The 23359-nt window shown below is 43.1% G+C and overlaps 1 protein-coding gene across 3 annotated transcripts in view; it reads left to right on the top strand.

The window, feature by feature from the left end:
• slc9a7 (solute carrier family 9 member 7) overlaps window positions 1-23359 on the top strand; it is a 55433-nt gene that overhangs the window by 12400 nt on the left and 19674 nt on the right. For 2 of the 3 annotated variants that reach the window (XM_064327016.1, XM_064327018.1), the window contains exons 2-12: window positions 4038-4240; window positions 7634-7711; window positions 10302-10378; window positions 11108-11220; window positions 12292-12397; window positions 12837-12978; window positions 13554-13659; window positions 14009-14097; window positions 17788-17901; window positions 18997-19108; window positions 20051-20204. In XM_064327016.1, the coding sequence (XP_064183086.1) occupies window positions 4038-4240; window positions 7634-7711; window positions 10302-10378; window positions 11108-11220; window positions 12292-12397; window positions 12837-12978; window positions 13554-13659; window positions 14009-14097; window positions 17788-17901; window positions 18997-19108; window positions 20051-20204 (1294 nt within the window). Of the gene's footprint in view, window positions 1-4037; window positions 4241-7633; window positions 7712-10301; window positions 10379-11107; window positions 11221-12291; window positions 12398-12836; window positions 12984-13553; window positions 13660-14008; window positions 14098-17787; window positions 17902-18996; window positions 19109-20050; window positions 20205-23359 lie in introns of all 3 variants that reach the window. The other variant, XM_064327017.1, reaches the window with a different exon arrangement.

Raw genomic sequence — 23359 nt, 5'->3', positions numbered from 1 at the left:
CTGAAAGCCTTGCAGCAGCCACAGCAGCAGCAGCAGCAGCAGGCCCAGTCTCCCATCATTATCGCTCTGCTTCCAGCCTGCCATGAGAAGTGATTAACAGGGTTTGTGTGCCCGTTAAAACCGATTTGCAGAATTATTTAAGTAGATTACTCTGTGCGGAATGGAAGTTATAGAAGTAAGGGGCGCGTGGCAGAAATGCAGGGAAATATGCTCGGAATAATAAACACACTTTCTCATATTTTTGGTCCTGGTGGCTTGAAAATAGCTTGGATTGTGGAGGTGGACTTGTTTGGTGGGGGAAAGAAAGTAAGCTGAATTTTCCTGTGTCTGTCTGTGTGTGTTTCTGTCTGTGTTTGTTTGTGTCTATGCCTGTTTGTGTCTTTGTGTGTCTGTGTGTATTTGTGTGTGTGTGTGCGTGTGTGTGTGGGGAGCATGGGGGAAATGTATGTTAAATATAATACTCTAGTCAATCTGCCAGCAAATACCCCCAACCTACAATGTACAGTGCCTTAAGAAGGTTTTCACCCTTCACAGATTTTTTTCTTGTTTTTCCTGTTGTAAAGTAACATTAAAATATACTGAAATGGGCTTTTCTCCTGCTCATATAAGTAACTCTCTATAATGTCAACATGAGGTATGTGTATAGATGCCTTCAGAATTACATTAATTCTGTTCTATTCTATTCTGTTCTATTCTTTTTTTTCTTGGTTTGGTTCTGTACTCCACAATTTTATATTTGTTATCCAGCAAATAACACGTTGTTCAAGTGCGGATTCTCAGCTTTTATTTATTTTTACTTTTTTGTTATCATTGTTCTCCCATTTTCTTTCCAATTTAGTCATTATACAAATTCCCCGTGTAGACCAGCCACAGTCCTGGTCGATGCGCTACCCTCTGTCGGTCTGGGGAGGGTTTAGACTGCCACATGCCTACTCCGATACATGTGGAGTCGCCAGCCGCTTCTTTTCACCTGACAGCGAGGAGTTTCACTAGGAGAGCGTAACGTGCGCGGAGGTTCACGCTATCTCCCCCAGATCCCCTCCCCGCTGGACAGGCGCCCCAACCAACCAATAGGAGTCGCTAATGCAGTGATCAGGACTCATACCCTAACCGGCTTCCCACCCGCGAACACTGCCAATTGTGTTCGTAGGAACGTCTGACCAAGTACCGCTGCCGGGGATTGAACCCGGGTCTCTGCGGTGGTAGGCGAGTGCTTATACCTCAACCCAGACGGCCCCATTAAATGGTATTTTAACGCATTTTGGTTCCATCATAAAGACATGACAGCACCTTTTATACATGTCTTGCAGTGTAGCCTCTGTAGTTCCGTTTGTGAAGTCTTCTGTGGACAGTAGTCACTGTGACACATCCACCCCTGCATCCTGAAGAGTGTTCTGATCTGTCGGCAGATGTTTGGGGGTTTTATTGCAAAAAAAGCGCAAAGCTGGTCAGTGTTCTGGAATGGCCCAGACAAAGCCCAGACTTAAATCCCATTGACAGTCTGTGATGTGAGAGCTGCTGGGTGGGTCATTCGGTTAAGGCACACTGTGATGCATGGATGGTGCCAAATTCATGCCAGCGCCAAATTTGGTCGTTAGCTCCATAGGGGGGTACACAATTGGCGATTGTGCTGCCCAAGGTGATGGTGCGTTCAGTTGGTTGGGTTCCACATTTCACTGCTCTCTAGCGACCCCGACTTGTCGATCGAGTGTATGCCCAAGCCGCATATGAAAGGTCTTCCACCAATGCAATTCCATATGAGCTCGTCTGTGGGCTGTGGTGTGAAACAAAGCAGGCTGGTGCCACCATGGTTTTTGGAATGGAACTGGATTTCTGCACTCTAAAATGGTTCATGCCTGAACGCGCCTGCTGTTCCAAATCACTGGAAATTACAAACTGCATCTATTCAGCCACATATTGGGCCGGAAATATTTAAGGGGAAAAAAAGGAAATCTGTGGTATGACCCAAAAATTGCTGATCATTAACACTGTCTTACTCTCAGAGCTAGAAAAAATTTGCTTGGGAGAATTTAAATGCACAACTCACACAGACATACTAGGTAAGATGAATGTAACACTTTGCCTAAATTTTTGTAAGAAGTTGTTGCATAAAAATATTTTTGCATCAAATGTTTTGTATTGCATTGGTACTAGAGTTGATAAATACATAATTATGCATTAAAATATTAAGGTGTAATGGGGCAAAATGTGAAAAAGTTCAAAAGGGTGAAAGCACTGTAATACCTAAATATAATCATAGAAACTCATGCACATTGCATTTCTTGGAAGTTTGCAGCAATAACAATGATCAATCTGGGTTATTTCACCCAGTTCTGTGCACTTCAAGGCTGGTTGTCAGAGCATCTTTGCTGACACCTGAAATATATATTCTTGCAACTTGACCAAATTCCACGGATTGGGGGATATGTTATAAGCTGTGGGGCCTTGGTGGTGTGCTTGTGGGGCAGCTGGGTGGCTCATACGGTTAAGACCCAGCTCCAATGAATGAATGCGCCCCACGGTCTGCTGTCAAATTCAGACTGTGCCTGTGTTGACTGTGGCTGGCTGGTGCGTAATTGTCCTTAGGATCACTCAGGAAGGAGGGGAGTCAGTCAGTGGGTTTACATGATGCTTGAAAAAGTTGATTTATTGTTTTAGTTCGGCTAAAACTGGACTTTTAAAAATCATGTAAACATCGTAGTCCGACTGAAATCGTACAAAGTAGTTTTTTTCATAGTCGGACTAACATACCTAGATAATGCGGTTGTAGGTCGATTTACTACAGCATGTATACGCTTCAGTAGGCCGAAAATTGGCCTAGGTGTTCTGCACATGTTCCGTAATTTACATAGCAACTATATTCTCACGGTGGCCAAGCGGAATCGATAACGTTTCAGAAAACATATAACTTTAAAAGATTTAATTTAGTCTTCTACTGGGACTTTTATTGAGGGTGTGACAGAAAATTTCGGTGCCGCTGACTATAATCAAATGTTTTTCACATTTAATGTTCGATTGAGCAAGTACCATTCAAAGTACATTTTTATGGTTTAGTGCTGTCCGATTGTGCTAGCTACTTCACATTAACCTTGTACGGCGATCAATAAAGGCTGACAGCACAGTACCACTTAATTAGTGTCACTTCTATCACCGCTGTAATGAACTAAGAAAAAAAAGGCAACAAACAACCTTTTTCGCGAGAAATGCATTGTCGAGCTCACGCGCATACACTGCTGGCGACATTCTAAAGCTCTGTTTTGCCGTCCCTAGTATCATGATGAATAAAACACATTTCTGGACGGACAAGGAGACCAACTTCATGCTATCGCAACTAAAGGAGTCAAATATCCTAAAAAAACACGGAATGGCAAACTATTCAAAAAAAGTTGTGACAAAATTGGAGGAAGCAGGATTTATAAGAAGCCTTCGTCAGACAAACTTCGGTCAATAAATCGATTCTTTCCGAGTCATGTATATTGGGATAACGACAATAATCCAATTAAATCTCATCTTTGGCCAAATCGAGCTATTAATATAGATCAATTTAAACTGTGCATGTAAACGCACTGACTCTGATCCCTGATGACCGCGTGTCATCACTCACCAGCAGCCCCTCTGGCCAATCAGGTACCTTCTGCTTGCTCAAGGTGCACATAAAGGGCTTGGTTTACTAAGACCTTCATCACGAGCAAAACCAATAACATGACCAGTGATTGGTCATGTTATTTGTGTTGCACCAAGCAGTGGTTGTGTTATTTGGTTTGCGTGTGCTAATAGATTTTGCTGAAGTTATGTACAAGCTCAATTTGTGGACTGTAGTGTGGAAAGAAATGGCGGCTTGATGTCACTTGTTTTGGAGGAGAAAACGTGCTTGTCTGTGCTTTCCTGTATTGACAGTGGAAGTTGCAGCAATAAGCATGGCTTATGAATGCATGTGGATGTTCCAAATTGGGGAAAGTGTAAAAAGTTTTTAAAGATTCTAAAAAGTTGCAATTGCTGTCCTCTGTGTCCCCCCCGCCCATCCCCTTGCTCCCCAGGATTGCTGGTAGGGGTCATCTTCCGCTACGGCATCTCCTCCACCAGCTACCACAACAAGACCCCACCTAGCTGCTCCCTGAAGACGGGGCCTGTCAGCACGCTCCTGCTCAACGTCAGCGGGAAGTTCTTTGAGTACACGCTGAAGGGCGAGATCAACTCCCGTGAGATCCACAATGTGGAGCAGAACGACATGCTACGCAAGGTACACCCCTCAGAGGCTGAGAGTAAGATCTAGTGAGTCAGTGAGGTCTAGTGAGTGAGTCAGTGAGGTCTAGTGAGTGAGTAAGTCAGTTAGGTCTAGTGTGTGAGTGAGTGAGTGAGATCTAGTGAGTCAGTGAGGTCTACTGAGTGAGTGAGTCAGTGAGGTCTATTGAGTGAGTGAGTCTGTGAGGTCTAGTAAGTGAGTGAGGACTAGCAAGTGAGTGAGATCTAGCAAGTGTGTGACTGAGATCTAGTGAGTGTGAGTGAGGACTAGCGAGTGAGTGAGATCTAGTGTGTGTTAGTGAAGTCTAGTGAGTGTGAGTGAGGTCTAGTGAGTGAGTGGGATCTAGTGAGTGAGTGAGATCTAGTAAGTGAGTGAGTGAGGAAGTGAGATCTAGTGAGTCAGTGAATGAGCTGATGAATGGGGCACCCAAATATTCAGTCTAGTGCAGTCAGCAGGGAAACTCTAGTTTCTTTATTGAGTAGCCACTTTCAGCCTTGGAAGCAATGTGTGTGGTTTGTGGCTGATCAGGTAATCACCATAACCCCCGGCTGGTGCCTTGGTTTTATTTCCTATAGAGTGGAAAGTCAAAATACAGGTTCCTATCGCTGGTCACTAGTGAAAACTGATAAACAGTTGGAGCAAAGCTGACCTTGTGCTAAACTGCTTTGGTACACTGAGTTCCAGCACCCACACATAGAGAATAAGTTGGGCTGTCTGGGCTTCCTTTAATGTAGATAAGATGACTTTTTTCAGTCAGTTTTCTCTCTTCTCAGTTATGTAAAGGAATAGAATGGTATATCATGCATGTGGAAATCTCACAAGAAACTCAGCTGAGTGGTTACAGCTTGTTGTGCCATATGCATTAGTAAACCCCCTGCCTGTGGGGGAACTTGTGGAATATGGTATTTATTTTATAGCAGTATTTAATTTCTTAGTGGTCACCCTTATCCAGAGAAACTGAACAGTTTAGATTTTTTTTACACGCAATACACAAACAAAGCTTGAGTATCAGTGCTCCACCTGGGTTTGGAACCCAGAGTCTGAGTTACAAGCCCAGCTCTTTAACTGCTTCTCTGCAATGCTGCTCCATAAATCTGACTGCTTTATGTTGAGTGATATTTCTCCCGCACTCCACAGTCCGCACCCTCTGTTTGGCACTTCACGCCTCGCTTTTCATTTCGTAAAAAGGAACCCACCACGTGAATCATAAACCCTTGACTGGGACACAGGAAGTTGTGAAATAAATATAGCCATATATATATATTTCTATGTGGAAGACATTTTTTTTATTTATTTTGGAAGTATGTAGCACGCCGAGGAGGGACTGAGGCGAGAAATTTAAGTTCTGAAGTGAGAGGGGGAAACTTCTGTAAGTGTACGGGTTTATGGGGTTTTGGTCATACTTCAGACCCTGTTTAAGTGACATGTTTAAGACTACCATTTATTGCAATGGCTTTCCAAAAGTGAACATCACTCAACCCTCACAAATGGCTATGTGACAGGTACTGGAAAATTGATCAAGCAGAATTTTATTGTGTCAATTGATGTTCCCCGATAATTTAACTAATTTAAGAAGCATTTAACTTATAGAGCGTTGCTTGATAAGAATAAGGATACTACTGATGCCTTAAATAGTTACTTTGTTGAGGGTTTTACCAGACAGGAAGTTACTAATAGGCCAGGAGGGATATTCAGTACTCAGAATATATTAGCAGATATAGAGATAGGGGATAAAGAAGTACTAGATGAATTGCATAAACTAAAGTTAAATAAGGCAGCAGTGGTGGCAGATACCTAAGAGTATCATCTTTAAACCACTGGCAGGTATATTATAACAGTCATTAGAAACTGGAGTAATACCAGGCCACTGGAACTACAGGCCTGACAGTTTAACTTCCATCATTTGTAAAATAACTGAAGTCTATCATTAGAGACACATTTTTTTGAAAATAACAACATCCTTTTGGCATTATTTGAGGAAGCTGGCAGATGTTTTGATTGTAACAAGGCTTGTGATATTACATAAAGTGAACTCCATAATGTATGGGACAAAAACAAATTTTTTTTTATTGATTTGTCTCTGCATTCCCCAATTGTGGATTTTCTGAGCAAATGTGTGGTTAAAGTACAGATTTTTAGCTTTTATTAAAGGTTTTTTTTTAACACATTGGTTTCACCATGTAGGAATTACTGCAGTTTTATATACATATACATAGCCCCTCCATTTCAGAGTACCATGATGTTTGGGATGTTTGGCTTCACAGGCGTTTCTGATCAGTCAGGTGTGTTCAGTTGCTTCCTACAAAAATACTCAGTATAAATTCAAGGAAGTTATACTTATACAATACTTTTGTCACACTTAGTGTATTGTCCGCAGTTCTGGGGCCCTTGTTACAAGAAAGATGATATAGGGGCTCTGGAAAAGGTTCAAAGAAGGGCAACTAAGTTGGTTCCTGGTTTGAAAGATAAAAGTTGTGAGGAAAGATTTAGGATGCTTAATCTCTTCCAGTTTAGTAAAAGGAGACTTACGGGTGATTTGATTGTGGCTTTTAAATTCATTAAAGGGATTAACAAAGTGAACTACAAGAGATTCTTCAGGTTGAGTTCTGTTAGCAGAAGTAGGGGACATAAATGGGAACTGGCAAAGGTGAATTTTGCACAGGCATTAGGAAGTATTTTTTCTCACCGAGAGTAGTAGAAGCAGAAACTCCGGGGTTTTCAAGACCTGGCTTGGTACGGTGCTAGATACTATCTAGTTTGTTGAGAAATGGTGAGCACTAGGTACCTTTAGTGGTTGGAAAATGGTAAGCATTGTTGGGTTGAGTGGCCTGTTCTCATAGTTATGTTACGTACGTTATGTTATGTTATGTTAATAAGATATTTAGTGTTTAAGATTGACACTGCAAGACAAAGCTATTATTAGCATGCATTCCAAATCAACCATTTCATAATGGCATAAATCAATCTTAGTTATGATTTATTTAGGGCTCATTGCTGGAACCTTAAATGGATAGTTAAATTTTCTGGGTGTTTAGCTGCAAAATTGATCTGTTCATATGTACAGCCAAATGTCACTGCACTTTGGAGGTGCTGGAAGTATATTTCTTCCTTGCCGGTGCCGCTGCACCAGCCATTGTTATCCTGGTAGAAGCTTAATATCAAAATTTCTAAAATACTTTTCATTGCACACAAAAGCTGCCAGGGCCAATCAAAAAAATATTCTAGAACTGAAATAATATTTGAAAAAACTCCAGAAAGTGAACCAACACTTTAATCTAAGCGCCACGAATGATCGCCTTCTTTTTGCTTTTGATTATTGTAGCCACGATGCACTTTATGAACATAATTTTCCAGTTAATAATGTTAACTTCCCTTTTTTTTGTTTTCCAGGTCACGTTCGATCCAGAGGTGTTCTTCAATATTTTGCTACCTCCAATTATTTTTCATGCTGGGTATAGCCTTAAAAAGGTAAGTGGTGTGTGCACACGGCAACTCACTCGAGACAGAATTCAGTTCTTAAATCTTGAGCCCTCTTTACAGAAGTAGCTCAGGCTCGTGTCTGATTGGTTACTCTGAGTCGGCCGGCGTGCGTGTGACAGCGCTGTTACAGTTGCTGCGCGTCGCTGCACAGCGCTTTCTATCCTCCGAGCGATTGACTGCGTTGATGGCACTTCTGTGGAAACCTGAGCCCGTGCATCAGCAAAGCGCAGCTGCTACACCCACTGCCAGGAGGAGCTCTTCTGATTGGTCCGCCGCGTGCAGCGGAAATGCCCCAATTGGCCGGGCAGTCGCGTTCTGAAAATAATCATCTCTCGCGGGAGGAAGTTCAGACCAGGTGTCTCAGTTCCTCGCATGGGTTAGCCTGGCACCCCGACGGTCTGCTTGTTTTTCTTCTGCCTGCCGCTGAAACTCGTGGTGCTGAGCGTCTCACGTTCGCCCTCAAGTTTTTTTTCCAGATGCGGCTTATGGTTAAAGGAAGTGGGCAGCGGAGGTCTTGTTATATTGGCTGTTTTTCCAAAGGCACTCCTTGTCAAACAGGAGTCGTCTTTTTTACATTTTAGGCATTTATCAGACTTTTTTCCAGAGTTACTTACACTGCGTGGGCTTTTTTTTTTTTTACACGTGCAGTCCATTTTATACAGCTGGATATTAGCAGAAGCAGTGAAGGTTAAGTGCGTTTGCACAAGGGCACAATGGCAGTGCCCCACCTGGAAATCTGCAAATCAAACCTGAATCCTCTGAATTACAAGCCCAGTTCTCCTTATCAGTTTTATGTTTTTGGCTTGAACGTGAAGAGTTACTGTTTTGTAATCACTCTTCCTTCCTCCTGCTTTCGGCAGAACTGATATTAAACCCCTTTAGTGGACCACTGGTGTCATCAGAGAAGCACATTACACTGCATCACAGAGCGAATGAAGATTGCTGTTGTAAGCTGTAATCCTCCACTGGCGGCTCGTAGATCAGTCGGTAATGGCCCTGAGTCCCTGAGACTGAGAGAGACTGGAGGCTTCTTTTGAGATTCTGGAAACTTCCTCACAATATGATGTCATATTGTGACATCTTTTCCTGTCAGCAAATTTTTTTTGTTGTTTTTGGGGGGTGGGGGGTTAAATGTCAATGTACAATGAGTAACCCCCCCCACAGTTTACATAACTGCCGTTTTGCAGGTGTCGTTTTCTCTTGCGATCTGTCGGCGTAGCGTCCCTCCAGCGCGGCTCTGCGCATCCGTTTTGGCTTCGGAGGTGACGAGACACATGGCCGCTAAGCGAGGAAATGTGCTGCCTCAGTTCCTTGGGGGTTTTTTTTGCCAGGGATCGGAGTCGCTGAATCAGCTCAGAAGCCCACGCTAAACTGGAGGAAGCCTCGTCTGTCCTATTTGATAAAGCTGTATTGTTTTCCCACAGCCCTGGCCACGCTCCTAACTGGCCCCATTGGACATGTTCCAATGAAAATGTTTTGTAGGGGGTAGGAAGAATGGCTGAAAAATCCCTCCCCACTCAAAAATCTTTTTATAAATTCTTCTGAGTGTGAGTTGTGGCTCACAGTGAACCCCACCCCCTCCCCCCTAAAAAAAAAAAGAACAAATGCCCATATGGAATAAAGGTGGTTCACACTCTGCAGACTTGCAGTTTTGGTACGTTGGTGAACTCTGATGATATCATATATAAGGCATACGCACTTGCCCTGTGGCCGTTGGGTAAGACAAGGTTTGAAAGGTCAACAGGAAACACGAGGGACTGAGTCTGAAGTTGTTCGTGTACAGCGTTTTTATTTCCACGCTTTGAAACTGGCGCATACTTGGAAATGCAGCTGAAAGTTTGCCTGTTCTAGGGGTGATGCGCCTCATTGGCTTGGCAGCTCTGTGACCCCGCCCACCAACAGAAGTGTGTATTTTTTTTTAGGTTGGCTGCTCCCCCCTCCCCACACCACCCCCACCACCCAAGTCTGTACTGAGCCCCCTTTCTGCCCTGAGCTCCCTGCCACCCCAGACCCCCCTTCCTCAAACAGTGCTGCCTGTTCCCAGCTGATGCTGTAGGCTAAAGTGTACTGTCTACAGCCCTCTGTTCTCAGTTAGACTGATTTCATTTTATTTACACGTTTGTGTGTCTGTTAGTGTGTCTGGCTATGTGTGCGCACATTGTTGAGGGAGTACATTCTAAGCAACATTCTAGGAACATTCTGTCCAATTCAGGCTGAATACTATGTGCAGTATGAATATGTGTGTGCATGTATGTATGTATGTGTACATGTATCCACATATGTATGTATACAGTACGTATGTATGAATGTATGTGTATGCATGCACGCATTTTGAAGGGGTATTTTCTAACAATGAGGCTGCAGTCTGTTCTCCCTGGTGTCTGAGCACTGGAGTGCAGACCAAATGGGAAATCTCATGACTCCACTGGGGAAGTGGGTTAATGTATGCAGGGCAGTTACTTCAAACTACGCTGGATGATCTCACTGTCTTAAACCCGAAAGCATAGCCCGCAGTTACCATGACTACATGTCCCGTCTCCAGGTTAGATTTTGACATAATTTTTTTGTTCACTTCCAGAGACATTTCTTCAGGAACCTCGGCTCTATTATAACGTATGCTTTCCTCGGGACAGCTATTTCCTGTTTTGTTATCGGGTAAGTAGGTCCCTGTGCTGAATGATCGTGCCAAAATCAGTTGAGAAAAGTTCTCTATCTGCTTGCCTGCTCAAGCTAGAAAGGAGCTGTTTGGTTTTATAGGGAAATGTCAAACGTGTGTTAATGTGTGAAATTAAAATGAATTTTTCAAACATCTATCTCTTAAATTTTCTGTATTTACTGACTGAGCAGAATTGATTACACAAGCTGAAAAGAGCCTGTGTGTTCCATTATGATTCGTTCCGTTATAATTTGTCTTTGAAATTACGTTTTCTACAAATAGTTTCAGTGACCAGCTGTCTATAGTTTTCAACAGTTAGGACCCACTGAATTCACCAATCAGTCTATAGTCAAGTCAATGAAAACCTATAACCTCTTTCTAAGGGAATGACTAGCCATGTAGCACATTACAAAAAAATATTGGTTATTCTGACTGAATAAAAGTCCTTGCAGCTGAATATGGGTTGCTTATTCTTCACGGCATACATGGCTATTTCTGACATAGTGACAGAAAAATCATCTGTCAGCAGACATTTGAAGTGCCTAATGAAGAGCATTTAGCAGCTTGCTACATTCCAGGGAGTGCGATTGTGGTTGAAAAGAAAACCAGCATAAACGGGGTTGCCTCATGCCTGAGTTTGGTTGCCCCTGGCCTGTGCCATTGAGATGGTCACAAGCTCAGAGGAAGGAAGTAGGTGCTCATGGCCACTCTAATGTCCTTCCCCTCAGGAACCTCATGTACGGCGTGGTCAAGCTGATGCAGGCCGTTGGGCAGCTGTCCGACAAGTTCTACTACACCGACTGCCTCTTCTTCGGAGCAATCATCTCCGCCACCGACCCAGGTACCAAGCCTCTGTCGCACGGCCCCGCCTACTGTCGCCCGGGCGACGGATCGGCTTTACCCCGAACCCCCGGCTCGCCACCGAAGCGCGTCCGCGCCTCAGGTGCTCATCCGGTGCCAAAGTCTGCATTTTCACTTCCAGCTGCTCTCTGCCGATGCTCGGGGTGTTTTTCCCATCTGCAGCGCATTTTCTCTCTTGGGGGGGGAGTGGGGGATGTCGGAAAAACCGTACGCTGGAGCGGCCTCCGTATTAGCTCTCATCCTCTGCGGACTGAAACGCTCCCGGGGAACGGAGTAGAGGAAAAAGAGGATTCCTCAAAGCTGTTTGAGTGTTGGCGCATTAAATCTGCTTTACAGCGCCTGATTCAGGTCCCATGTGTCCAAAGCAGTTAGTGCACCAGCCCCTTGTGCTTTTAATTAATACGGATTGTTTATTTTACAAGGTTGCTCCTGTTGCTACCAAAAACTCCCCAGGTAGAATGAATAGGAAGAAACCTTGGCAGGAAACTGACTTGGGGCAAGTCCGTTCTCCTCTGACAGGTGCTGTCAGAGTTCATAGCGATCAGCACGGTCAATCGGTCAAACTGTCGAATCTGTCTAAATAGCATCAGGACTCACCAAGTGCAGACAGCTGGAGGTGGCGGTCCTGGCAGTCGGACAATGTGATGCTTTTTTCAAGTGTGCATGTTTGTCCGTGTGTGTGTGTGTGTGTGTGCGTGTTTGTGCACATGCAGTCCTGGGATTTGTGTGTGTGGGATGTGTGCATGCAGTCCTGTGTGTGTGTGTGTGTGTGTGTGTGTGTGTGTGTGTGCATGTGCGTGTGGATGTGTGTGTGTGTGCGTGTGCGTGTGGATGCGTGTGTGCGTGCGTGTGCGTGTGGATGCGTGTGTGCGTGTGTGAGTGTGTGTGCGTGTGGATGTGTGTGTGTGTGTATGTGTGTGTGTGTGTTTTGTGTGTACTTATGTGGCCTGGCGTGTGTGTGTGTGCAGGTGTTCTTGTGTGTTTGTGTGTGTGTGCATGTGGGATGTGAGGCATGAAGGACAACCTGAAGTGTTTTCTTGTGAAAATTCAGTTACAGTGCTAGCCATCTTCAATGAGCTCCATGCAGACGTGGACCTGTACGCCCTGCTGTTTGGAGAAAGCGTCATGAACGATGCCGTTGCCATAGTGCTATCCTCGTAAGTCACTTTTGAGCTGTAGAGTCATCACTCACTGTTTCTTTCACTGAGAGAATATTTACTTTGGGGTTTTTTTTCCCCCTTTACCAGTAGACAATTCCCTGTTCTATATGTCTGCATATCTGAAATACTGCACTGTCGTGTGAGAACAGCTTTGAGACCATAGTAGTACTACTCTGCAGTGCGTATCATCATGGTGCCCCCTGCTGGCCAAGCAACCAAAATGCAGCTTTTATTTTTTCAAGTTGCTTTTGCAATATGATTGTGGGGAATCCGTTGTAATCGCAGTGCCTCAAATTTTAAGTAAAACACAACAAATATATTAGCGCAGCATGTTTAATATGGAAAGCTTTTTCCTCCATTCTGTATCAGTTTGTCATATTAACATTCTGTGCTTGGAGATGAAAGGTGTTAAATATTATTTCTCTTTCTTTATTAGCTCCATTGTGGCTTATCAGCCAAGCGGAGCCAACACCCACACCTTCGACGCCTCCGCCTTCTTCAAATCGGTGGGCGTTTTCCTGGGAATCTTCAGTGGGTCCTTTGCTATGGGCGCAGTCATTGGTGTGGTCACCGCCCTTATATCCTTTTCAAACCGTGCATAGACCACCTAAAAACACACCACATGTTGTTTCCCCACTAAATCGCAGTATAATCCAGAAGAATTAGCTTGGATGGAGCCATTGCTCAACATTGTCCTGCTCAACTGATTGTCGGTCCCATGATCCTAAGAAAGGCTTAAGGTTGGAGTGTGCGCTATAGTGCAAAATGCTGAGGTTACCATGCCACTGCCCAATGGCCTGCTGGACCAGGGGGCCATGGTTACATCAGTGAAATGAGTGGTTTTGACTGACAGGGTTACTTCTTCATTACACAATAGCAGCCCCTCTGGTAGGTTTGGGGAACTGCAGGTTGACTGCGTCAGCTGCACAGACGCGCAGACCCCTTGTGGCAGCGTAAAGAACTGGCAGCTTGACTCCACACGCTTCGGAGGGTATGCGCATTGGTCTTTTGAATTGATGGAGGAAGATTTTGCGGTTGGATTATCCTACAGTTGAGATTGGCAGAAAAATTTCTAAAATATGGGATAAAAGTAGAATAAAATGTACCAAAAAAGTTAAATAAAATTTTGAGGTTTCCTTAATACAGCAGTCACGTGACCAAGTTCACCAAGCTCCACTGCTTCCCTCTTCTGGAAACGGCCCTCTTCTTCCTCATGTCCTGGAGTACCTTCCTACTGGCTGAGGCCTGTGGCTTCACAGGTTAGTGAGAGACGGAACTAGGGTTGGGTGGGGGTTGGGCGAGTGAGTGAGTTCATTAGTGGGTGTTGGGTGAGTGAGTGAGTGAGTGAGTGGGTGGGTGGTATTTTGAGAAGGTTTATAAGAATAAGTGCCAGAAAATGAGAGAAAGAGAGAGGTATTATGGGTTATGAGTGGGTATGAGGTAAGGCAGTGCTCAACATATCGATGTGGCAACCGGCAGTGATTGCCGTATCGATGTGTTAATAGTTTTAGTTGCCACGGTAGCTCTCCGTGTATGTATGTGGTGGTGATGTCACAGTGCCGGCTCTCTCTCGCTGTTTCTGTACGTGCGCCTGTGTCCGTCTCTCAGGTGTGGTGTCCGTGCTGTTCTGTGGGATCACCCAGGCCCATTACACCTACAACAACCTCTCAGAGGAGTCCACCAAACGTACCAAACAGGTAAGGAAACCAGGCCCTGCCCCACCATTTCCTCTTTTACAAAAACAGAGCATTCTGCAATATATTGTGAATCTGTTGAATTTTTGGAATTTTTTTGAAAATGTAAATCTTGCAATATATTTTATCTCCATTTATTTCAGTATATTCTCATTAACGTAAGGGGGAGAGGGTCAGTGCTTGTCTGGGACCTGTAATCTGCCTGGCAGGATGTGTAATCAGGCTGTGGTAGGCCGCTTTTCCTGATGATAGGGGGTGCTAGAGAGCAGATTTTTACGGTGTGAAAGGGAAGGCCTGGGAGCGAGCATAAATTCCTTTCATGGCAGTAAAAATGCTGTTCCTCTCTGCACTGTTGCTCCCTCATTATAACCTTAAAACATTATAAAAAATATTTTAAGGGCTGCTGCGTGGCTCATCATGTAAAGCACATGTGAGCAACAAGGGCTGTATCTCTTTCTGGTTTTCTATATAAAATGCAGTCCATTTTCATGCTAGCTTCTGGCCTTAACTATTTAATTAGCCCTAACATTCCATCTGACAGGGCCAGTGCTGTAAAGGCACTGCTGTAGTGTGTGGATGGGCCCTACAATCTGGTATTGAATTCAGACCGTGCCAGTAGTGTTGTGTCGTTCACGAACGATTCGTTCAAAAGAACAAATCTTTTGGGTGAACGAACTGTACTGAATCACTTCATGCGAACTATTCATTGACTGACTGACTATCCTTCGCAGACTCAGTGAACGAATCAGTTCAGTGATTCGTTCACTGAATGTACTATGCCCGAATCGTTTGCGAACGACACAACAGTACACTTGCCCGAATCGTTCGCAAACGACACAACAGTACACTTACCCGAATCGTTCACGAACGACAAAACAATACTCTTTCCCGAATCGTTCGCGAACAGCACAACACTAGTTCATTCGTTCCTCTTGCTGTAGCGAATGCAAGGAGCGAGGAGTCTCTGGGGAGGAGAGTGGATAGCAGCCCGATAAAATGCGGTGGCTGATATTGCTTTGGAGCAGAGCGCACGCCTGTCTGCGCTTTCCCGAATTGATAATGGCGGTTGCGGCAGCGTGCGCTGCTGATGAATTCAGTTGGGCGTTCCAAAGTGGGGAAAAAAGGGGGATAGAATGTTTTTGATGTTTGCTAGCAGCAACAATGTCTACATGGCCTTGTTCTGCATCATCAACTTTTATTGCACACGTGCATAAGTATTTCTGCTCAAGAATGTTTGTGGAGTTTAAAGGAGGCTAGCCACATCTGGTGCTGTGCTGACTGGGGGCTAAACTGCTGGAGAGGTATGGATCGAGACAGAAGAGAGCCGCTCTGACATAATTGAGATAGACAGACAGACAGACAGACAGATCTTTCTTTAACCTGAGACAGGCCAGTTGAGAGCAAACCTTTTTACAATGGTGCCCTGAGAGTACAATGTAACAAATATGCCAAGGTAAATTAGAATTTGGAGCAAAAAAATGAAAATATACAGATAAAAATAACAAATACATTATGCAAAGCACATACAAGTTTCCAGAAACCTGAAATGGGCACCTACTGTGTGTTCTGTGAAAAAGGGTCCTCCAGTCTCTTCTCTGCACTCCGCCCACTTGCTCTGATTGGCTGGGCCTTTTGCACAGCTGCAGCAATACATTTGTCCTCTTCATCTGCGCTGTTTCATGTGCCAGGAATGTACTTATAAAAAATGAACAATAAAAAATGCTTTCATGTTCTAGGTGTTCGTAAAATAATATGAATCCATAATCCTCTGTAAATTTGAAGCGCAATATCCACATGCATGTCATCTTAAGCATGCAAAGATGCTCAACTTTCCAACACCCGTTATCGTCAGACACAGTGCCCTGTGTGGGGAAAATTCAGTGTGCCTAACCCGTGTATGTCCTACAGTTTTGTGAATGAATTAAAACATAAACTAGTTTTTATACAATCAAAAACACATGCACAGCCATCCATCAAAGCGACGTCAGTACAGCAAACTTCCACATAAGCACACTACTGGATTATCCACCACTCATTTAAATGTGAATGGAGATTGTCCTGGTGAAGTGCCGACATGTATGCTAATGCAGACATTAACAGTACATTCATGGTTGCTCGCTCGTTGCAAAATGCGCATATACCGTCAAGCAAGGATTTATTATTTTTTCTAATCCCAGAATCGTGACTGCTGTACAGACTACAGTCTGTTGCTTATTCCTTGCTTTTCACTTAGGTTCACTCTGAAACATTGAAGAGGTCATTTGTTATTTTATTATTGTTACTCAGTCAGTGTTGTTGAGAATTTTTTTGGGGGTTTGGAGTGTTGCAAGTTCATTTATTTATTTATTTTTACTTTGGCCGTGTCTCCAGAAGAAAATGAAGTCTGTAGCCTAATTTTTGCGTCAACAGAGAGAATGAACAGAATGCAGAAGGAACCCAAACTAAACCCAAACACAATTTGTGCAGTAATGGTCTCGGTTACAGACAAACCTTTATGCTATCAGAATGATTTGGAGGATAACATGATCACATAAAATCGTAAACATAAGGGCTTTAACATCACTGGTCTCTGATATCCAAAATGCCCCAATTTTTAACCACAATAATTTTCATCAATTTCAATTAAAGTAAGTAGGTCTAACTGTTACAATAACAGTAATGTTATGGCAACCTATTTGTGGTGCAGTTTCTCCCTCCTCCTCTAGCCTTCTTTTTTAACAAAGAATTTTTCTATACTCATCTTGGTCAAAAGTGAAAAGTTAAGGTTAAAGCTTAGATAATGAAAACGTTATCTTAATGCTAGCTAAATACTAGCTAACATTAATTCAAATGATGGTGTTAACTTGGCAGTTTTGTTTAGAGCAAGAGAACACGTTATTTTGAAACGATGCATAACATACATAAACTTTAAATATTTTGTTATTTATATATATATATATATTATATATATATATATATATATATATATATATATATATGATATATATATTATGTATATTGATGAATTAATTCATTTTTTTTTATTTTGCATATTCACATTTTATAACTGCACCAGTTTATGTTTAAAGAACTTGCTGTACTTATCTTAATTTCATATACCCACTTCCCCTCTGGTCCTGCTGTGGGCAGTTATGTGGGTATGAGTTTAGTTTACACAAAATTATCCAGGTTACCGTGGTAGCACAAATAGGCACTGACCTTATTTCCATCATCATAGTCCTCCAGTGTAGACGAGAATGACAGGCAAGACAAGATTATTGTGTTATTTTGTTTTAAGCTTCATTAGTCTTTTCACTTAGCTTAAAGTGCTCAATTTCAGCAATAATAAACATACCCTGAGATTGTGATTCGTTTTGAGTTGGGAGTGCCCTGTGTTGAAATGGTGTCAGTTGCATTACTCTGCTTCGGGGGAGGCAGAGGTGGCATTTATTTTGCTCTTTGTGCAGATTGGAAGAGATAAATAATTTAGTGAGAAACTGAAGAGGAGTCACTAGTGAGGTTTAAAGGGATTAATTATGTAATTTCGGAATGGTATGTCGTACTTTGAAAAGCTTCTAAAATAATTACAGGCCTTTTAAATATTGAGAGGCCAAAAATCTGTAGTCCTGTTAAAATTAAAATTAATTGGACTTGCCCTGTGTGTGTGTGCGTGTGTGCATGTGTGTGCGTGTGTGTGTGTGTGTGTCCCTCCAGCTCTTTGAAGCCCTGCACTTCCTGGCTGAGAACTTCATATTTTCCTACATGGGACTGGCTCTCTTCACCTTCCAGAACCACATCTTCAGCCCCATCTTCATCATCGGGGCTTTCGTATCCTTTTCCACGGCGTGAATTAATCAGGCTGGAGCCAAGACCATATGACTGCTGCAGGGAGAGCTTACACTTACAGGGTTCTTCCTACAGGTTTTTGATCTAGTGATGGGTGACCAAGGTGAAACTAAAGCTGATTTGAACCAGTCGCTCAGTTTTGCTTGTGATTTGTTTAACAAGTCATTAATTGACACAGTATTTTATATGCATCCATTATAGGATTCAAGAAAACTCACTCTTCATGCACTACTTTAAACTTTCAATACCCATGTTTTATGTGGCACCTGTTGTTAGTTAAAACATGTTTAAGAAAGGTAACAAGTGTGTTCCCATGTTAATAACGCATTTAGATATAAAAAGGTGTCAGTTAAAACCCTGTAATATTCTAGATGGAGTATGTCATATTCCCGAACTCGATTTTCAGAATGAAGGATATGTTGGGTTTAAACCAGAATCCTTGTGCTTTGACAGTCTGTTCAAACAGCTCTGTTTGTAAGTCTGCCTGCTCACATTCTGATGAGGATAAAGAGATACTTGCACAGAGGCACACTAGATTAAATGCTCGCATAAAGTTTTAAGGATGCAAGCAAAATATGTTGCTGTCGCTAAAACCTTTGCAGGAGTAAATGCTGTTTGAACTTCTTCCGAAGCATTTAATACAGTGTTTGTGTATCTGATCACCGCTACCAGTCTATTTTAGTCGCCAGTTAGTGATGGTGTGTGAGTTAGGTTTCGTGATGGGTGGTGGTACAAGGAGCTGTCAATCACTGACTTGTTTGACCCAATCAAAAAGTTCTGCTCTCCACAGCAAATTCATAACAATGATTGGTTGAAATCAGTGAGACCCTGATAGTCTGATAATAATGTGGCCACTACCCAATTTTTTATTGCTGTTGTCATTTTTTTCCTGAGGTATGCCCATTACCTGTCTGTTTAGTGCCCTACCCCCAGAGAAGGAAAGTCCAGGGGTCAGAAAGTAAATTTCACTCAAATGACATCCAATTAACAAACTGCCTGTCACAGGAAAGGACAACTGGGCAAGTCAACAGGAAATCCTTTTATGGAAAAAGTATTCCTCAACCACCTGTCCGACAGATGGCCATTTTCATCGGGAGGGCCTGCAACATCTACCCCCTCTCTTTCATCTTGAACCTGGGCCGTCGCCACAAGATCAGAGGAAACTTCCAGCATATGATGATGTTTGCAGGTACCGGGGAGACGTGTCCTCATTTTACCCAATCACAAACCAGCAGCGACTGACACCTGACAGCACACTGGTGTGAGGGCAATAGCAGATTTTTATCCAATCAGAAACCAATAGATATGTCAGAAGCAATAGATATGTCATTTTTACACGGAGTCTCGGACAGAGGTTTGAAGAATGCAAGTGCTTATCTTGTCTGCAAAATGGTCGCTCACCATAACACTTTGCAGGTATGAGAAATACAGCCATGGTTGTTCCAGTCAGGATCAGCCAGGTACTTCTTATCCATTCAGGGTGAAATGGCTCCCTCCTAAGAGTGAATTGATTAGAGCTGGAGTAAGTTCAATTTCAGATCAGTCAGTTGAGGAAGTTATTTGAAATTCAGTTCATTATTTGTTAAAATGCCACTAGTTCTCCGTGAGGATTTTTATTTTGCAGTTCAGGTGAAATGACACCATCATCCGTAATCAAACTGTAATTAACCAGACTTGTTGAATGTCAGTGCCTGCCATTCTAAATCCAGTTTGTTTTTCACTTCATGAAAAACAGAGTTTCTGGAAGATATCCGCCCTGTTAAATTTCAGTGAAATTTAGGGCGTGCTGGTCATGAAGGGTAGTTTTCCCCATATGAACACATGTATTTCCAGAAATTTCTGCACGCTCCTGGGGCACGTCCGTGGTCGGGGATTTCTGGATTTGGATATTCCAAATTAATCCATGGACTATGCCCACACTGAAATTTCATGATGTGTCCTGAGACATTGATAGCCACGTCTGGCAATTTATGCCAAGTGCCTGGACAAGGACAGCTTCATGCACACATGCCACACACAGCAGGAAATGTGTCCATGTTTGGATTTGTGTCGCCCGTCAATGCAGCTCATGCGGTGTTTTATTTTTAATTTTTTTGCCTGATGTCACATTCCGGTATTTTTCCGGTCGCAGGTCTCCGCGGGGCCATGGCGTTTGCGCTGGCTATCCGGGACACGGCCACCTACGCCCGGCAGATGATGTTCACCACCACCCTCCTCATCGTCTTCTTCACCGTCTGGGTCTTTGGAGGGGGCACCACGCCCATGCTATCATGGCTACACATCAGGTCAGAAGCTACTCCCAGTCTCTCCCCCCTCTGTCTCTCTATCCATCTCTTTTTTTCTGTGAATCAGTCTCTATCTCCATCTCTCTCGCTCTCTGTCTCTCTCTCCATCTTTTTTTTCTGTCTGTCACCATCTCTCTGTCCATCTCTCTTTCTCTCTGTCTCTCTGTCTCTCTCTCACTCTCACTTTTTCTCTGTCTCTCTATCTACCCCTCCACCTATCTCTCAGGCCCCAGGGGTGTCTGGGTAGTTTCCCGTCATCTAATCATGGAGCCAGTTGCCAGTATTGTCCAGGAGGTGGAGCTGTTGTCCACCTCCAGAGCTTTCCTGTACACTGCCCACTGAAGCTGCTGTAATCTTTGGAGATTGCAGTTGAGTGGGACTGATATTTCAGTTCCAGAACACGAGAGCTTTGGAAAGGACAGCGCTGGCCTCTTGTGAGTTTGCGCTGGATTTCGCCGTCACAGCTAGCGTGCGCGTGCGCTGCGCCGCTCGGACGCCTCGGTTTGCCTGGCTCGGCCTTTGCTCTGCCCAGCAGGGCGCGGCTCGTTTCAGCGGGATCCACTGTTTAGCAAAATAAAGAAGATTATTAGAGTCTGCGGCAGCTGCTTCTCCCCGCTGCCACAACAGAGCTGGGCTTTAATGCCCAGCTAATGCCCATGCGTGCCGAGTGACCCTGCTCACAGAAAGGTCAGGCTGGGCCACCTGCCCAAAAGCTACCTGCTCGTGCTTTTGTTGCCATGGCGCTGGCTCGGGAGGTAACCGTGACAGACTGCGGGGGAGTGGTCAAGAGACCGCTGTGCGTTCCAGGATGTTCTTGCCAGCAAATTAGAAATCCCTTTTGGTGGTGGTGTGTGGGTGTGAGGGGCTTCAAGGGTACCGTGTGCAGAAACGCAGTGGCGGTTACTGTGAGAAACGATGGATTCAGTTGCACAAAATGGATTGGCTGTTGTCGTTTGTGCCTCGTTTAGTGGTTATTTTCTATTAAACGTTATTGAAGTTTTTTATTACGCCCTAATTGAAATGAGCACTGATAATGCTAACCAATTAACCACATTTAAAATATGTGATGGTTTTCTGTGTGTGTGTGTGTGTGTGTGCGAGTGCGTTTATTTTTCAATTGCTTTTCAAGCCAAGGTTAGCATAAGGGGGAGTTCAGGAATTAGTTCCAGCCTTGTGCTTTGCCTTCTGTGGTGTCCAGAAAGAGGTCTGCTGTTGAGCTGAGTAAAAATGAGGAGTGTGTGATGAAACTGTGGGCTTGTATTTGTGTCTGCAAATAATAGCTTAACAAATGCATCAGTACCGTCCTGATGCTAAGATGATGGCAGATATGATGACACAGCAGACATACATGCACCAGGTGATGCGTTTGATGCACTGCTGATAGTAACATGTATAAAAATATTGTGCTTAAAAAGTAGCCAAATCAGAGACATTTAAACCTGTTTATTATTTAAATCTATGATTTATGGCAGGCAAATTCACAGGTAAAGCATTCCAGAGGCTCAGTAGCTCTCTGGACTCTGTTCTGTGTAATAATGTAGGAAACAAGTTTGAATATTTTGTCATACAAATATAATGTTCATTTTTCCTTTAAGTTTGTTTCACTTCTTGTGAAAACATGGTTGCAATTTGCGTTTATAATACTATAATGTAAAACTATGTTATCTGCATCAGACCTGGCATACATGGCCGGACAAACAGCTATTGATATCCACAACAGAATTTCCATATTGGGAATTCTAGATGTTTGGAACGCAAGCAGGAGTTCAATGCTTGGGAGCTTGTTTAATTTCCTTTGTGATTTTTTTGTTGCTTATATTTTCCATATATATGTATATATATATATATATATATATATATATATATATATACCGATCAGCCACAACATTAAAACCACCTGCATTTTTCTGATTTAATATTTTATTTCCTCTGTTTGTAATCAGACAATTCACACGTGGTCAAAGTGCAGACTCAGAGCTTTTATTAAAGGGTATTCTTATACATTTTGGTTTCACCTTGTCGTAATTACAGCACTTTTTATACGTAGTCCCCCATTTCAGTGTTTTAGACAAATTAACATAATGTCAAATAAAAGAGTCATGTTTCGTATTTGGTTGCATATCCTTTGCATGCCATGACTTCCTGATGTCTGTGACCTATCAACATCATCAGAGTCTGGATATCTTATTGTCAGGTTGTCCTACAAGCGAAACAAAAACTCTTTGCATTGGAATGGATCTTTATGGGAACTGGGGGGTGGGACTAGATTCAGCTGTAAATTATGCTGATACAGTATGGCACACATTTGTTGGCTAAATGGCTTTAAGTCATCAAGGGTCCAAGGTATAAAATGAGCCTCAAACCACCGTGCTGCTGCCAGATATGCAGTAGATACTACAAGCATTGTTTCTCCTGATTAATTTTTCTGTTGAACTCAATGGAAAAAATATTCAGGAGAAAGAATGCGCCTTATGGACAAAGAATGTGCTGCAATATATTGTAAGGGTTTGGATTTTTTTTAAAACAAAAATAAATATATTTCACAACAGATATGTTTAATATCTGAGAGTGGTGATCATTTCATTGTTTTGACCTTGTGTTGTTTGCTTTGATTATATTTAATTTAAGTACACATTCAGTACATTCTGTGTCCATAAGGGTAGGTTCTTGCATAGCCTACATGTCTCTACAGGTCCTTACAGTACATGCATGGATTCATGCATACATACGCATGCATACATACATACAAATGTGCATGCATTAAAACCGGTTCCGTTTTCTCAGATTGCCAGTGAGTCGCTGGGTTCAGGCTTCTCCTTGTAGCAGTTGCACATGCTCTGTTTAGACTAGAGGGTTCAGTGAATAAACATGAATCCCCTGTGTCTGCTAAATGTCTTTTCCACGGAACATCTGCTGGAGACTGTACCCTGAGAGAGAGGGGGGTTGGTGCAGTACTCACTGAAAGAGGGATCACTCACAGGGGCTAATGCTAATCCTCCTGCATGAAATCTCTGTGATTAGCTTGGATGCTGCCTCGCCAGTGTTGCTCTGTATGTGCCACTTCACAATCACACTGCATCTGAGCATTGGGACATTTTGTATTTGTGCTGAACAACTGAACAACATGTATTTGAAATTAGCACTGCTGGCAAATC

The sequence above is a fragment of the Anguilla rostrata genome, chromosome 3, assembly GCF_018555375.3.
Source record: "Anguilla rostrata isolate EN2019 chromosome 3, ASM1855537v3, whole genome shotgun sequence".
Classification (NCBI taxonomy): domain Eukaryota; kingdom Metazoa; phylum Chordata; class Actinopteri; order Anguilliformes; family Anguillidae; genus Anguilla; species Anguilla rostrata.
This window is presented reverse-complemented; position numbering and strand designations above follow the sequence as displayed.